This window comes from Brienomyrus brachyistius, chromosome 8, assembly GCF_023856365.1.
Source record: "Brienomyrus brachyistius isolate T26 chromosome 8, BBRACH_0.4, whole genome shotgun sequence".
In the NCBI taxonomy this organism is placed as follows: domain Eukaryota; kingdom Metazoa; phylum Chordata; class Actinopteri; order Osteoglossiformes; family Mormyridae; genus Brienomyrus; species Brienomyrus brachyistius.
Window position 1 is genome coordinate 2268517 of NC_064540.1, and position 17476 is coordinate 2285992.

Consider the following 17476-nt stretch of genomic DNA (forward strand, 5'->3'; position numbering starts at 1 on the left):
TCACTGGAGGACGTTTAATGGTGCGTGTCCAACGCCACAGTCCGACATACAATACGACCTATTTGAGGCCATGGAAAAGCAGTTTAACGCAGCCTGTGGTTTTCAGTATCAGTCATAATACAGTGACAGTCACAAGCAAAAAAGGTGCAGGAACATGTTTTAAAAGGTACACAGGCATATGTACAAACGTCCCTTAAGGTTATTCCCCGACAGCCAGCCGAGCCGGAAATAAGGCTGGTGCCCAGCTAGGCAAACCAGCTCCACTCCACATGGGCATCTCGGCTGTCCTGACTGGCAGCCATAACACCTCATTATAAGTACAGTATTTAACCAACTAAACATTTAGTGTCCGACACTGAGGAATTCTATACCACCTCGCCTTTTGCAGGGAGGATGCAAATCTATAAATAGTTTGAGGTGTCTGGATAATGTCGCGTTTCGCACGTCATTATGTTTCCTGAAATTCGTCCGCCTCAAGGGCCCGTGGGGTGCTCCCACCTTCGGTCAGTTCCAGAGACGACGCAGACGAGGGAAGATGCACGTGGGCGGGTGAAAGGCTAATGCAGCATGGAAGCGTTTGGTCTTGGAAATATTTTTGACTTTTTTGCAAAAAATAAAAATAAAGGCAGATGGAGAAAGGAAGAGAGAGAGAGAGGAAGGAACATCGTCATCTTTCTCTTTACGGAAGGGGGATTATTTGGTGAGGTTCTTCATTCTCTGGTCCAGGGTGGCAAAGTTCTCCTCCACGGCCTTCAGGTTATCCTTCATAGTCTGCTGTACCTGAGAAAGAACATTGACCTGGTTTGTGTGGAGGCAGGAGCATGCATGGTGGTAAAATGGGCAGTACAGACGCAGGAAACTAATGACAGACAAACGTTGGAGGTGGCAGGCAGGGGGCGGGGGGCACACCACACCTGCGAGAGGAGCGAGCTGTTGTCCTTCAGAGAGTTGTTGATCATTTGCTGGGTTGTGTCCAGGTGAGTCAACAGCTGTCCAAACTGCATGGCTGAGAGAGCAGAGGAGCAATTCGGCATTTCAGCGACTTACGGGGGAGGTGGAAAGTCGACTAATGAAAGCGTCATGGACGCTAATGCTGATGACACAGCTGCGGGCGGCGCAGGGGATGCTACCTTGCTCATGCAGATCCTTCACGGCTACCAGCCGCTGCACCACCTGGGGAAGCGAGGTCGCCATGGCGTCCCACTTCTGGATGACGTCGTATAGCTGTGACACCTGGAAGTTAAATGCAATTAGTTGGCATTAATGGAACAAAAACAAGGAGAGGTTTATCGCTCCAGGAATATTAAATCTCAGGCAATTTATGGCTTTAATTTAAAAAAAATAAGTCAACTGGAATCACAATGACAACAAACAGGTCTTAACAAATGGTTGTAATCTCCTAACAGCTTTAATACACCAAGATCTTTTAATTAAAAGCCAACAACATGCAATTACAAAGAAAAACATTCTTTAATATATTCTTTAATAAACACACTTATTAAATGGGGAACACTGACAGCACACCTGCCTTGTCTCCATACAGTACAGTGCTATGTTTAATTTTTCATAGGAAACATTTGAATAGTCTATAATTTGACAGAATCCTTCATGGTGCAAAGATGCATTTCTGACACCTCGTGCCCGGTAATAGCCTGCATTGCGCCGGAAGAACACTTCACACAGCTGTAATGCTGACAGCACTGGTACACAAGCTTATGCTTCACACAAACGGCTTTAGCACACGCCCGCCCACCTTGTTCTGGGTGTCAGCGTCCTCGATGGCTGCCTTGTGCTTGGCGATCTCGTTCATCTTGCCCAAGACACTCTGGAGGTGGGGGCATGGGGGAAAGTATAACAGGGGTGTATACAGGGTCAGGGCCCCAAGCTGAAAGCTGACTGATGCTAATAGTACCCCATCCCCTGTCACTCACCAATATCGAAACATGTTATTGGCTAATGATAAAGCTGGCCCTTTTGAATGAATTACGGTCCCACGTATGCATCCTACCATTACAAATCTGCCCCTACACCAACCACATATAACCAGTAACCACTTGTGGGAGTTTTACTTACACAAAAACGTTCTGAGGGCAGAACTTAAAAAAAAAAAACTGATCTGAACCAATCAGACTGTAGAGGAGGCGGGACCAAGATATCTGACTGGTTGTTTCTGCCTCCTCCAGTTACTTGAATCCACTTCACCTACAATCTTTTTTGTTCTACTTTCAGAACATTTTTTTGTACATACAACCATGAGTCCAGTAACCCTCCACCACGTCCCCAGGAGATCGGCAATACCTGCAGCCGGGCCTCCACCTGGTCGAGCGTGGCGGAGTCCAGTGCGTTTACACGTGCCTGCAGCACTTCCAGGTTGTCCTGTGCCGACGCAGACAACAAAACAAACATCAGAGGGTGGAACACCAGCCGGAAGGCCACCCCACAGACCCCTGCACCCAGCAAGGAGGAAAACACTCCACTCACCACGATGCTGGCTCCCTGTACCCAAGCAGTCAGAGGACCCTGGCAGCAGAAAGAGGGACAGTTTGAGTTTGGTCTCGGTGCTTCACCCCACCTCGGCCCTGGTGAACGGCGGGGTGAGGGGTGTGTCTGGGGGGGGAGGGTCAAGTACCTGTTTGTTTGACCCCGTCCCCATGGCCGTCTCCAGCTGAGCCAGCCTCTTCTCCAGCTCGGCCACCTGAGAGAAAACACCATGTTACCAAGTCTAACTCTCACCAGCACCATCGCGTGTTTATTAGTGTTTATTAGACTTTATTCTTTAGAATCACGCGTGCAGACGGCCGCAGTGACCTTGGCCGACTCCGTAAACTTCTCCTGCTCCGGCCTGCTATGCAACTCGTACAGCACCACGCCGTCGGGGGCCTTTGCTGCCCCAGGCTTGCTGTCGACCGCCGCTCCCCCACGGCCTCCTCTCGCTGCCTCCAGCTGGATGAGCAGGCGTCTGCCGGAGGAGATAAGAGACGGAGAGGCAACGCGTCAGAACAGGGATCGTGACGCCCCAGCGCCGGTCGCCCCTGACACTGACCGGGCCAGTGCTCCATCCGGATCGGACAGGTCGATATGGGCGTGTGGGCCCAGCAGGGAGTCCAGGTGTGCCGAGACGAGCTGCTGCTTCAGCTGAGCGGCCTGCTGGGCCAGCAGCACCGGCGTGAGCCTCTCCTCCGCGCTGCTCTCCTTGGCAGTGGCCTGGAGAAAAGCAGCAGCTCTGTCAGTCAGGCCGGGCGGGTACCGTGTATTTTTAAACGGTGCACTGCTGAGTCTCCAATATGTTCTGATGAATTACCAGAAAATAACAAAATACTAAAAGCTCCAAAACTAAAAATCACAGAAGTTAAATACTCTGGGTAGAGAATGAAAATTAATATACTTTCTTTTTTTAATGATGTAATATTGAGTCACAGCTAAGGAGGATTCTAGATATTCACCTGGATGCCCTCAACCTCCTGGGTCAGTTCCTGGATCTCATTCACCAAGCGCTGGTACTTCTGCTGAGGGGTTTCCTTCAGCCCGCAGCACTCAGCCAACTAGGAGAGACAGACAAAGGATTTATCTGGACACCTAAGACAAGCTCACCTCTGATCAGGGCATCATTACAGTCGAGGCTTAAGAATTCCCTGTGACCATTATGGCATCATGTGCACCAGGATTACAGCGTTTCCACTTCCCATTCACTGGAAGATTGATAAACGGCTGAAAAAGATTACAGTGCCTCCGATGATGTCAGTCCCATGGCACAAGGATGTTGTTTTAATACGGGCAGATAATCTGGATGACAGAAGACAAGCAGGATACCCCCAGTGGCTGTTGGTTCACTTTTCTAATTTTTTTTATTTGAATATACAAACCATTTTGATCAATACCACTCAGTGCATACATTCAACAGAAAAACGCACGACTTTTCAGGAAACAAACAGGCAATCTGTTTATCTGTATAGCATGTAAGTAATAAAGTTTATAATGTCAGACAAAGAAGAACCTCCTTTGGGCAGGATGTCTGTGAAATAACGAGGACACAGACTAACAGCCAGGAATGAATGCACTTAGTGTGTGTGAGTATTACTCATTTTCACAGTTCCACTGCATGTATTTCAATTATTTTATTATGTTTATAAACAATCTTAATCCTGTTGTCTTTGTACTGGGTGGGGCTGAATGTGTAAGCCTCCCCAGGCACTCACTGCACATGGCCGGTAAAACATCATGAATCTTGTACATACATCTATACAACTGAAAACAAAACCCAAATGGCAGTAAAAGATACTAGATGTACTAGTCGATTACATTTACATTTTATTTGTTTAGCAGATGCTTTTATCCACAGTGACATTGAATTGAGAAGATATGGACAGTCTCTGGGGAGAACAGGGGTTAGGGGCCTTACTCAAGTGTTCGACAGTAAAATCATTCTGCCAGCCCTGGGATTTGAACTGATGACCTTCCGATCACAGGCACTGCATAATAACATGCTGAGCCACAGGCCATTCTACATAACTTTGTATGCTAAAGGACATAAGATATTAAATGCAACTCTGAAAACCAGATTAACTGGACCATTAAACTTCAGCAGATGTTCTTTGCAAATCTATTACTGTTGGAAAAACTGAGTATCAGTATAGGGTAGTGTTTCTTAGGGGACCGTACTGGGAGCTGGGAGCGAGCAAAAATGTGGACTGCCTGGCAGGGAGCAAAAACATGGGCCGACTGTGGGTCCCCAAGGACCGGATTGGGAAACACTGGTATGGGGTATAAATCAAAATTTCAGAGAATAAGAGCAAAAAAAGGGGATTAGAGTAGAAGAAAGAACTGGAAAAAAACAGTATCCTCATTAATAAAGGTCATTTCCAACTTCAATGGATAATTAAAGGTATAATTAAAAGCTGGTATGCTGAAGAACCCGTCCGTTAGAAGAACTGGAAACATCCAAGATTACAAAGGACAAGAAAGAGTCCTCATGAGGAAAGTTCATCCGAAATATCAGCGTGAACTACAGCTCATTGGAGGAATTCAGCAGCGTCTCCCAGTGTGTGAGTGACGCTTAGACAGCAAACCCACATATATCCTTACTGGGAGGCTCCCAGCAGGGTCCCCTAATTCTTACCTGAACAGAGAGCAGAAGCAGCACCCAAAGAAGCGATGCAGTCATTTATATTATGAACGTGAGTAAGGGGTACTTACAATCTCAAACTCCCCCGATTCATAGCCAACTCTCCTGGTCTTACTGATGCGGTCAGAGAAGTCTGAGATACAGGGAGATAGAAGGAATGTTCAAGCACGTCTGAGGGCAGAGGTGGGAAGGTTCAATGCACTGAAAAATGTCATCACTGGTCCGTGGAGGAAGCCCAGTCATTGGCCATTACTGACAGACTGACCCAGGCCTCTGGTGCCGACTCGCTTGTCCTTGAACTTATCGTAGGCGGCGTTGGGGTTCACCACGATGCGCTCCACACTGTCGCTGCAGAGCTCCTCCTGGAAAACAGCGGGCAGAGGTCTCAGGCAGCCTGGCACAGAGTGCGTCTCACACACACCCTCCCCATCATGAGTTCCAGAGCCACTTCGAGTGATTCCATTCCCCCAAAGCGACACTACGTATGCTATTAATGGAGTCACGAGATGAGGCACATGCAGAATGATTTCCTTTTAAAAATAAATAAATAAAACAAAGTCAAAGGGGAAAAGCTACAGACTCTGGGATGGAATAGACCCAGGTGGATTCAGTGAAGGCAGCACGGGCTTGGTTTGCCGATTTACTGATGCGCGTCACGGCTGGCCAATCACGTTTGGCGAGGTCAGCTTTCCGGTGACCACTACGAGCTCGCACATGCAAAGAAATATTTAAATATGCAGTGATGCCCAAATCAGATTCATTTCCAAGAAGGAAACAGCACATGCATGGACAGAAATGCATCTCCCCCCCCCCAAACACACACAGAGCTCTACACACTGTCCATGCAGCCACTGACATGCAATAATTGAGGGTTTTCTGGCTGGAAAAAAAAAACTCTGCACCACAGTCACCCAATTAAGTACAAGATCATTAGGATTAATTTTGTGATTTGAAATGCTGAATAAAGATTTTGTAAAGCTTCCACATAAATCCCATTTCATGGAAAATGCTAGACAAATACTGCCCCCTACTGCAGAGCTGTCTGAATTGCACCCGTTGGCTACAAACTCAAAGAACATCAAGCTAATATATAAAAGGGCTCCAATTGTGTCCCAGGAAAGCCTGCTGTTGCCACTGTCCAATAAGATGCTTATTCTGAATGACTCTAGCTAAGTATCCAACAAAAATGGCACAATTGGAAGTTCTCCATGGATAAATGCAACAGTGCAAACAGCATAACAACAACAACAATGGATTGTAAGAATGAGGAACAGCTCTTGAAGAAAGACAAACTACAAGAGACAGAAACAGGAAGTATTAAGGTAAGTTTCAGAGTTAAGACACAAAAGGGTGAACACGTCATTGTACAAAGCTGATTTCTAAATCAGGGGAGCTTGTAACCTAAACTCCAAGCAGGAACATTTGTTCTGTAAACTACTGTGAAAATGACACAGATGCTGAATCTGCACCCCCCCCCCCCCACCCCCAGGAAGGCTAGATGCCAGACATATGTGCCTCAGACAGCTGTGCAAAACTGCTAGGGGTCAGACCCCTTCTCTGCATCACCTATCTTCACACAGACAGAGACACAGGAGGAGGGCAGGGATTAAACACAGATCTGTTAGCAGCAGAACAGGGGGGCCAGGCAGACTCTTACCAGCTCCTTGGGTTCCCAAAGAGAATTAGAGGAAAGAAAAAAAAAAGAAAGAGAAGAGAGAGATTAACATGGTTATCACATGCCATGCACAACAGGAGCTGCCAGCAGACAGCAGAGCCAGTGTTCCCAACGCCACTCAAAATAAAAGTCACCTCTGGTCAGATACTCTTTCATACTCCTCTGAAGCATTAGGAGCCGTCTTTACAGGCTCCGATTCTGAATGGCCAGCAAGAGATTAGCCGCAATGGGGCAGCGTGGCCAGCAGAGGGTGGTGTTAGATGCCGATGACACAGCTGGTATGACAGAGGGCATTAGTGGAATTGCTAGAAGCACTCAAAATCGCTCCCTTGCTTGCACTCACACACACACACACACACACACACACACACACACACACACACACACACACACACACTGCCAGGTGTTCCCTCAGCAGGGCTTGGACAAACATTTGAAGTTTTATCGTACGAGTCTAGATGAGAAGGACGGATGATGCAAGATGCAAAAGTAGTATTTTTTAGATCAGGATCTATCATCTAGTCATCTAATTACATGACACAATCATTATTCAATCAGAAAGGGGGGGAAAGGAATGGACAGAAGTAACTGCATCATGGCAGAAAACATACAAGATAAAATCCAACAGGAGGGAGGAAAAAAAGCACTAGCACAGGAAAGCAGGGGGTGGCTTTTGCAAGTCAAGGATCACAGAGATGAGGTATCGCCAGGTGATGGGGCAGATCTGCCTGACTGAGTGTCATTACAGCCCATGCAAGCGATTTTTAGTAGCATTGAACAAAAAAAAAAGAGCTCTTACTTGCACAAACTAGCATCCCGGGTGGGGGTGGGACAGAGCCAAAAACAAGTGGAGGGTGAAGGGTGGGGTTTGGGGGTGTGAGACACAGGAGGGGAGAATGCTATTAGGTTTAGTGCCTGTCAGTCCAACACAAGTTACACAACAAACACTGCATCCCAGGACCATGCTGTGGGGGACACGGATTCACTGATTCAACAATACATTGCAATTCAGACCAGGCCCCTTAAAAACAGAGAGGGGAATTAGTACTGATGGGAGATTCAAGACTTTGAATCCTCGGTGTGAAGGCTGGCTATCAAACAAATAGCTAAATTCACTTACTTCCTGATTATTTTGTTATTTCCTAATGGGTAAAACCAGATAGCAACAGAAAGAATACGAACCCACCCACTGTAGAATTCAAAGTCCCATCTCTCCCATAATAGGGATTAGTCCTTATCAAAAATCAATACTGGTTCAGAGACAAATAGAAGTTAAACGGTAAATGCTAATTGAAATGCACGTAGAATAGTATCGTATTTTCACCTTCACAGTTTATGAAATGCTTTTTTCTAATAGTAAAACACTTTTTAAAATGGCAGCAAATTATATTTTTGTAACACCTTGAAAACACACACATCAGCAAAGATTTAACTATATGTTCGAATGCTTATAAATCATTTTACAGAACATTAGCTGGTATTAAACAATTATAGACAAAAAGCGTTTATATTGCATGCTGCTGACTAGGCTTTTGCCATCTACATTTTTTTACCAGCCACTGTTAAGGGATGAAAGTAATGAGGAGGTGGGGAATCAGGGGACCAGTTTGGTTTTATGATTTGAGACGAGCACCAAAATGCAAAGGAAGACAGATGTGGAGCGGCTGAGTCATGACCCTCGTCCGCTCTGCTCAGAACACAGATGCAACATGAACAGACACCGAACCCAGCAATGCTTCAACAAGAGCCCCTGTTGCAAACAAACACAATCAAGACAGTACCGGAGGCCTAAGGAGGGAGAAAAATCACAAATCGGGCTTGTGTATTTATGCCAGAAACAAAGGCCTTCATTTGTAGTCACTGCCATGTTGAAAATGCAGTGAAGCAGAGATACAGCAGGCCTCCCCATTCCAAGATGGAGTGGGGAGAGAAGGCGCTTTAACAGCCAAGTGCCAATGGGTTATTAAATTAACCACATATACCACATTTTCTCAGCAGAGGCAACAGAAACGGTTATGATGAGGTTGCAGTAGCTTCTTCCATTTAATGTCTTACCCGAGTCCACTGCAATTCTCCGGAAGAACACAATACTTCGACCCAACAGCCGACTTAGAGCCCATGTGGTCGGCCGGTCGGTCGGACAAGACAAAGACAGACTCCCACACCCACCAGCCTCAGGGCAGAGAGCGATCAGACCCATCAGACCCATCCTTCAGCCCAACTTCAAAACTAAAAAGATTCTCGGTGTCAAACATTTCACTAAAACGGACAATGAAGGCTTACGCATTTCAAGAATAGGCTGGTGTGTCATCTCAAACTCTGGTTCAGAAGAAAAGCAAAACAGTGCTGCACTAAAATGCACTTTCCAGATCATAAGTTTGCTGCTCTAAGGACTCTAAAGGGTGGGGGGGGTGGGTGGGGGTGAAGGGATGGCAGAAGCCAGATGCAGCAGTACGATAAAAAAAAAATTCACAGATGTACAGAGGTAGGTTCCATGTACTGCTTTACACAGCAAAAATACACATATTTTGGGGTCAGGACATAGAAATCCTTCATTATATAAATACTGCTAGACTCCCAAAAACATCCCCAAAGGGTATTCAAAGCCCATTAGCAAGGAAATTGGAGGTGATGCTGATGCACTGTATTTACTAAACACACATGATGTATCGGTACCATATCGGTCAATAGTCGTTTAAAAAAAAAAAAAAAAAAAGACATTGGCATCTGTTCAACGCATCAGTCCTGGCCAATATTGCCATTTGGCATCTCTACTTTAGTCAAAATTTAAAGTTAGCAGTACCTGAGATAAAGACTAAAATAATGGACGACCGTCTAATGCAATCATCTCCATTTTCCATAAAGTAGGACGAACGATTTTGTCAAGTCATCCGCCACTTAAAACCTCTCTACAGTCTCCCAAGTCGGCCCATCTTTGCTGATGTCTCACATCATGCATTATATGATACGGTTACACATACGATCAGAAGAAGCAACGTCACCATATCTGCCATGTTTAAAACTAGCTTCACTACAGATTGGTGGAGGTTAGAGGTTACCTGACTATTATCCTAAGGAATATTCATGAAAAATGTCAGCAGAGGCCAAAATGTACGCAAAGGTCCCCCTTAGTACTTACCACCATTTGAAAGATGGACATAAACAGCAAGTGCGACAGATCATCATGCACTACATGACTGCACATTTGGAGCAGAACTCCAAGGGGGTCTCCTTGCACAGGTCTGAATCCTGCCGATTACACCATTGGGTCTGTGCACATTTGTAGCCAGCGGTCCTCTCAGTAGTACCTCCTGTGACGTAAACCTGCCTCGCGTTGTACATCGCTTTGGACGACGCATCCGCTCAACAACGTGAATGTGCAGTTGCATAAATTACTTTGCGTACGGCTGGAATTTTCTTCTTGTTATTGATTATGGACTGTCACTACAAATTGTCTGAGCCTCTCTTTTGTTTTAAATGATTAAGGTAAAAAAAAATGTTAAAATCATTCACTGAGTGGTTTTGTTCAAACATTGTAACAGGAATTGTGACCTTATTATAATCCAGGACAAAATAAAAAACCATAAAAGGTAAAATGGAAAACATTACTACTGATGGAATTTTACACATCACTGCCGTATATATTGAAGGATAAAACAACAGACGTTTTACATGCGTATTATCTTTGGCTCATTATGGTCAAACACATTACAGTAACCCACTCTGTCACTGGCAAAGACCTGTAAAGATGATCTATTAAATAATATCCTTGCCATGTGTGATATCAAAACCCATCCACTGATTTTTTTTACTGGGCATATCTTCAGGACCAAAGTTTTAGGATGTGGAAATGGCAACGTGGGGGGGGGGGGGGGTGGGCACACTTTCAGCCTAGGATGCCTGGAATGAACAAACACGGTCATCTTTCACTTACCGACTCAAACTGTGCTTGGTCATCTTCTGGAAGGTCGCTAGTCTCATAAACGTCTGGCTCATTAGATGCCTGTGGGGGGGGGGGGGGGTACAAAAATAACACTTTAAACTTCCATTCTGGCAGAACAGTTTATTCTCGGCCATTTAATTTAATTTTAAACTCTGAGTTACATAAGTAAAACAGTCCGATCACATGCAGAAAGTTTGCCCTCAGAGGAGACAATCACGCAAGTGGAAAATAACACTGAAAAGAACCATAACAGCAGCACTGAGTTCTAGTCCAATTTATGACGGACTTTGGGCAAGTTAATCTCTAAGAATCTCTAAAGACGCAAATAACACTTTCAGATCCATGTTTACAAACGTTTAAAGACTGTAAAGTCATACCCGTATAGGTATTTTCTATCAACTATACCGAGAAATAGCAGAGGACCAAAGCGCAAATGTAATGTTAGGGTATTAAACTCCGACATTAGGGAATACAGCGGCATATCACAATAATTACTTTGTAGAGCGTATTTGCATTCAGGGAGCGGCCAACGCCCAGACTCACTGGGCGTCTTTCCAGCCAAGAGATGCTTTAAACATTCTGGCCTTTAGTGTTAAACTTATTTCAACCAAATCCTGGGTGAAACACCATTTACGTTTTAATTTTCCCCACGATGCCCGTCACGTCGAAGGACACTTCGGAGAGAAGGTCAACGTGGACGATTCGATGGCGTCAGTCGATTTATATGATAAAGCCACTTAGGCCAGCTAACTAGCCTGCGCCGACAACTACTAAACGTTATATAAAGAGCGTTATCTGAAAACAATACAAATAAAACCTTAATAAACGCCAGCTATCGACTGAGTTAAATTGTACATATATCTCCGATTAGCGCCACTGTAAGCATGTCAACCAGTAAACCTCCACAGACGCCCTATCAAAAGAAATACCCAACTGATTCATTTACCGTTTGCCGGGGATAACTATTTACCTAGAATTACTTATTGATACGCTGTTTAGTTAAATATATTTCATTAAAAAATTGTTAATATTTTAGTGTTTATGGACCGGGACTGTTAGCCCAGTTGGCTAATCGATTCGCTAACGCCCCTGACTACGGCGAGCCAGCGACAATTTCGGAAAGGTGGGATCACTGCCGCAAACTGCACGGCCTCGCAATACAAGTTATAAAGAAACTGGTATTCGCGATGGGACTACGGTGGTTTAGGTTAAAATAAAACTAATAAATATAAGGCATTGTCGCGTTTTCAGTTAGACGACCGTTTAGCATGATGACATAAGTAACAAGCCTCATCTAGCGTCACCAGCTAATAGCTTTGTAACGTGAAGCTCATGTTATCATACATTGCAGAAACCATTGTCGCTAAAGAAGCTAGGATGAAAGGCATTAAAGTCTATAGTAGCATCATAAGTGGCAAGCAATGCCGTATTTCACTTACAATGCCGGGCAAATTGGCGTATTTGGGATCCGCCATTGTTGTGGAAGCTGAAAACGGATAGATTACGGAACGCAACTGGCGATGGCAACGCGACTATGTTTTGCCTACGATTAAGATGACAAAACAGACTGCAAAGTAAAAATTTGTCTCCTTAATTTTCTGATTTTTGCAAGTTGCAATTTAGCGTCTCAAATCCAGTGCTATGTATTCAGTTTTTGACAGCTCTATTGAACAGCAGGGCGAGTAACGCGCGATCTCGCGTTATCCTTCGCGTCCCTCGTAAATATGACGTAAAAAGGATATTAGAAGTTGTCGGTAATTGGAGTTTTATATATAAAAACTACAATTACCGACAACGTTTAGCTGAAAGGCCTGGTTGAAAGGATCCTGATAAACAAGAAACAAACATGTAAAAAATCCACTTATATAACAAATACACAAGTCTTCGTTTAATATTACCAGTATATTCTAACATTGAATATTTCTCAATTTACTCTTTCTGGAGAGCAGATTACCGTGACATGGTGAGTTAAACTGTATGAGGCCTGTGTGTTTATTCCAGTAGCAAAACTGACGTTAAACGAAAAGGATAGAACATACTTTCCCCCACTTTGAAGTTGCACCAGTGAATTTCTATTTAGATGTTTTTGGAAGAGATACAAAATTAAAAACAAATAGTTTTTTTACTTATGCAGTCATGCCAGTTTTACTGTTCTAGGGCTTCTAGTTTGTTTGTTCATATTCTCCTTGTTGCTAAATCTAGATCATTTATTAACAGACCAACAGAGCGTCACTAATTGACAGCTTGGTTGGTTAATGCCAAGAGAGTATGTTTTACTTGCAGATGAATTAACGGCACGGAATTTTTGCATATAGCGGTAGTGAAATGCTAAATAAACACACCACTGAAATAATACCTGCACATCATATGCAAGGTTGATTCTAAAATGGCTGGCAAAATAAAAAATAGATGATACATTTTTTTTTTTGTTAAGGAACAAGGCTGGTTTCATTAAAGACTGAAGCTCCGTGAGAACTGAGGAACATGTGGCAAGTGAAAAGTAATAGTGCGTGCTATAATAATATCAGCAGTCGTAATTCAAAATTTCACCGCTACCTTTGACGTGCAGGCACAAAAATTACCAGATTTTTTTTAGTAGTAGGCTTGGAAGTATTTATATAATATATATAAAGTGAGTTGCTATTAAAGTTGGAAAACAATCTATGCAAAATCGATATTACGATCAGAATAGTCAGACTTTTAACGAATATGCAGTCTTGTTGCGAATAGATAAAATGTGAAACCTTTTAAGTGTTACGATACACAGTACTTTTTTGGATGATTATGTCATTGATACAGATTTTAGTTTGATTCTATGTGGAAGTGCGGAAACTTTTTCACCACCACAGTTATATTAAATGATCGAGATTCTGAAATGTGTACTTTTGAATCACATAATATAACTGATTTATAAATAATAAAGCAATAGCGAACAAAACTGAACATATATCTAAGCTGTTTGAATGACTTGAAACTTGGCGTCTTTACATGGTCTCACAACCTAGCGGCACATTTGCTTATATATTAGACATTGCCTTGTTTATTAGTTTACAGCTTGAATATTTACGAGTGGGGAGGGGGGATATGATTTATTATTATTCTCCCTTCTCACTAAGTCAATACTCTTCTCTTTCCAGCAAGCATGCGCGATGGATTCCGAGAACAAAGTCCCCAAGGGAGAAACGTAACTAGATAGGAAGCATAGTTCGTACCCCTCTATCTAATTCTGACAACCAAATTGATGATACCCACACGTTTCCTAGTAAATCATTCCTAGTGAATAACATGTTGCCATTGCCCTATTTTGTAAATTCTCCATCCATTGTCTATTCGACTGTTTCAGGGATGCTTTAAATTTTCTGGATAATTTGACGACCAACATTTGCGTTTGTTCCAGCGTGAATAACTGCGCATTTACTTCTGCAATACAGAGCGGCATAACGAACACTGAAGACATGTTGTATTACTACGTAGGTAATCAAAATACTGCGCGGCTTGCAAGCAGCATAGTTTCCACCCCTCCACACCCGGCCTCATATCGCCCTATCCACCCCCCATCCTGTTGTCTCATTCAGCTCAGGATATCTTTCTGTCTTTAACAACTGATTTGGGATCGGATTTCCCTTCCTCTACAACCAGTTCTTAGTCGTTAGGAGTCGGACGATCGCGATGATCTAGGATCAGCGGTCACACCAGTCACGGACATACATCGTCATTGTCAGTGGTGCTGATGCGAGGCTCCCCTTTTAAGCGCATAGACCACGCCCCACGCCTGCTAAAAAGCAGCCATCCGCCAGCGCCGCAAAGGCTGCCCGCCCGCCCGTCCGTCCCTGCTGCCTCTCACCTTCAGCTGGACCTTACCCTCGGAGTACTTCGACATTAAAAAAACAACCTATTTAAAAGATATCTATATATATTTCAGCTGCCTGGAACGCTAAGTTAATTGAATATATATACACAGTAGTTCAGGGGAGTATCAAGCAAAAATAGCATATTATTAACGCTTATTTCTATTGGTATGTTGTTGGTTGTTTTTAACATTTCATTTAATTTCATTTGCGTGCGTCTAGTAAAACGATATATAATATTTTCATTTCAGTTTCATTACATATTCGCTTGGCTGGTGTAACTATTCCTGCACAATTGCTCTATGCAGCAGCATTAGCTTTTACGCAGAGATCGATATACTGTGTATATTTTATATATTTGTGGAAAATTAGCGCTCCTCTAGGACAGAGCCTTGTAAACGGTGGCTTGTAACCTTTGGTTTATCTGAAATACAGTTGCAGACATTTTTTTAAATATTATTTTAGGTTGATTTTGAAGAGGAAAAAAAACACAATGGCCGATGCTACCGCAGAATGCAACATCAAAGTGCTGTGTCGCTTTCGTCCTCTAAATCAATCCGAAATTATCCGTGGGGACAAGTTCATCCCTAAATTTCAGGCAGACGACACCGTAATCGTTGGGGTAAGTCAATTTATTTTTACTATTGACAAATTATGATTCTCATTATTATGCTATTATTATTTATTTCATGAGCCAAATGCACCAAAGGTCCTACACTTGCAATAATGAACAAATCTAGCAATACTAATAATATAGATAATTGGCTTAAGGCTAGTATACATCGTTATCTGTGTTGTTATTGTTATTATTATTATTATTATTTTCCCAACAACAATTGCGCTACCTAATCGTGATGTCACGATGCGTCTTAATTTTTAGGCCCCGTTATAATGAGCAAGTGGGAAAGGGGGGAATTGGTGAAATCTACACCGTTTAATAAAAAAAACACATTTTCGAGTGGAACAAGACAAAATAAACAAGTGTCTGTCCGCTTTGCGGAGTCCACACCCCGCACAATAGTTAGGCCGCAGTATTTGCTAGTCCGATTAGACTAGTTACCGATCACTGAGGAAAGATGCGGTTACGTGCTACTTGTAGTCTCCAGATTGGGATTTTCACGATCCGGAGACCCGTGCTGTTGGTTTTTACAGTGATCGCTTGTTTGTCTTATCCAATCCACTCACGTAACATTAATAGTAGTTGGGATGACAGACAGATTTCTTAATAGTACGTTTAGAAATAATTTTAAAGGTAAATGTGGACTCAAGCTGTTTACTTCTATGATCCTGCTGCATGTAAATCGAAATGAGTGACAACATACATTAATCGGCAGAATTAAATGTATTTGGCATAAATAAATTGAATTTTATTCTTACTGTACGATTATGTATTTGATTATGATATTGCTGCCGAAAAGCTTATAGATTACTGGCTGCATAATATATTTACTTTGCTGTACGGTAGATAAGTCGGCATTTAGATCAGCTGAGGCACAACCGTGCATGCTTATTAATTCTAGCGATATTTGCCATCGTTCTTGCCTGTCATAAGAATGATAACAGGTTTGATAATGTCAAAACAGGCCTTATTTTTGCTTTTCAAGTAGACGAAATGTAGAGTAGAAGTTGGAGAGGAAAAACGCAGAAATTCACACACAAACGCACATTTGTATTATTGAACAAACTACATTAGAGATTGCAAAGCCATGTCCGGAATTTGTTAAAATTTCATGTAGGCCTGTTTATTGATCTAGTCATCAGTTTGTTAAACACTAATTTCATATTTCGGTAACTACAGTGATCCAATGAGGCAATTGGATTCTTACCATAGGTGGTCATTTCAGGCTACTTGATTTAATATAGAAAACTGAAGGACGTTCCCCTTTACAAGGCAGTTTGCATTTCTTGGTCTGGAGCTCAAGTGTACAGCATTGCAGTAAGATGGAGTCTCAAAGTTTGGCTGATTCACATGTAAACACAAGCCAGATTGATCCCCAAGAGGACCTTGCTGTTGTGCCCAGGATTCATGGAATAGTACAGCGAAGAGCGTCTCATCTGCTTACTATAGATGAGTGATGTCATGATGGTAAAACCCTGAATAGAGAGCCCACTGTTTTCCTGCCGGCAAAGACCAGCTGCAAGGATGAATAATAATTAATTTCATGCATTTATTAAAGAATTACACGAATGCATGTGTTAGGGAGGTATCTGTTGACTTTGAAGACGTGTTTTTGCACATCGTTTTGATTTTTTAAATTTTTTTCTTGCACATTTTGAGAGCCCAGATGCACATATGTTTACGCATTCGCAAAACAAAGCAGACAATGCAGGCTTTGTGGCAGCACAGGCCCCACTCCAAGCATTTCTTTCAAGGAATCAGCCAACTTGTTTCTGGATTCTGGTTGCCTCCACGTCGTCGTTGCTTAGCAAAAGCAATGATTTTTATAAGCAGATCAAGAGGAGCCATGCTGATTCTTGTTGCTGTGGGTATTTTCTTTGCCTGGACGTGGGCCTCTCCAGTCGCAGACAAAATGGATGGACCTTTGGCCAACAGCTGACAAGGTTCTCGCAGTGCTGGCCGTTTGCGCAGGATGAAGCTCCCGCTTTCATTTCAGGTGTATTATGTGGCGAAAAGGTAGTTTTACGGTGTTTTTGGTGAAGCCACTTGCCCATCCGCGTCGCGTGATGTTTGCATGTCACACCCAGTCTGTTGTAGAAATAGCGTTTCCAGTCGCCGTAGATACAGGTTCGATAGCAGAATTTGTATTGTAATATTAAAAAGTGTTTTGAGAGTAAGTTGCCGTGTCCATGCTGCCTCTTATGAAACATGTCTTCTCCTCTGCTGTGAGATATAAGAATGCAAAATGCTCACACAGGAATCAGGTACG

The 17476-nt window shown here is 43.1% G+C and overlaps 2 protein-coding genes across 3 annotated transcripts in view; one reads left to right on the forward strand and one right to left on the reverse strand.

Moving 5' to 3' along the window:
• Positions 1-16532, reverse strand: dctn2 (dynactin 2 (p50)). Of its 2 annotated transcripts, none has more exons than XM_049022773.1 (14): positions 16415-16532; positions 10732-10800; positions 5388-5484; positions 5194-5255; positions 3444-3542; positions 3044-3204; positions 2809-2959; positions 2630-2695; positions 2482-2520; positions 2299-2376; positions 1754-1825; positions 1131-1233; positions 915-1006; positions 1-780 (listed from the first exon to the last, which is right to left on the reverse strand). In XM_049022773.1, exons 1-14 carry the CDS (start codon positions 16415-16417, stop codon positions 694-696), a joined length of 1179 nt encoding a protein of 392 aa, XP_048878730.1. In that variant the 5' UTR covers positions 16418-16532; the 3' UTR covers positions 1-693. The 2 variants fall into 2 exon arrangements, with proteins under 2 accessions (XP_048878730.1, XP_048878729.1); XM_049022772.1 differs by lacking the exon at positions 16415-16532 and adding an exon at positions 12180-12466.
• Positions 14464-17476, forward strand: part of kif5ab (kinesin family member 5A, b) — a 25482-nt gene continuing 22469 nt past the window's right edge. The window contains exons 1-2 of the mRNA XM_049022759.1: positions 14464-14756; positions 15054-15210. Of these exons, the coding sequence (XP_048878716.1) occupies positions 15082-15210 (129 nt within the window). The 5' untranslated portion in view covers positions 14464-14756; positions 15054-15081. The remainder of the gene's footprint in view (positions 14757-15053; positions 15211-17476) is intronic.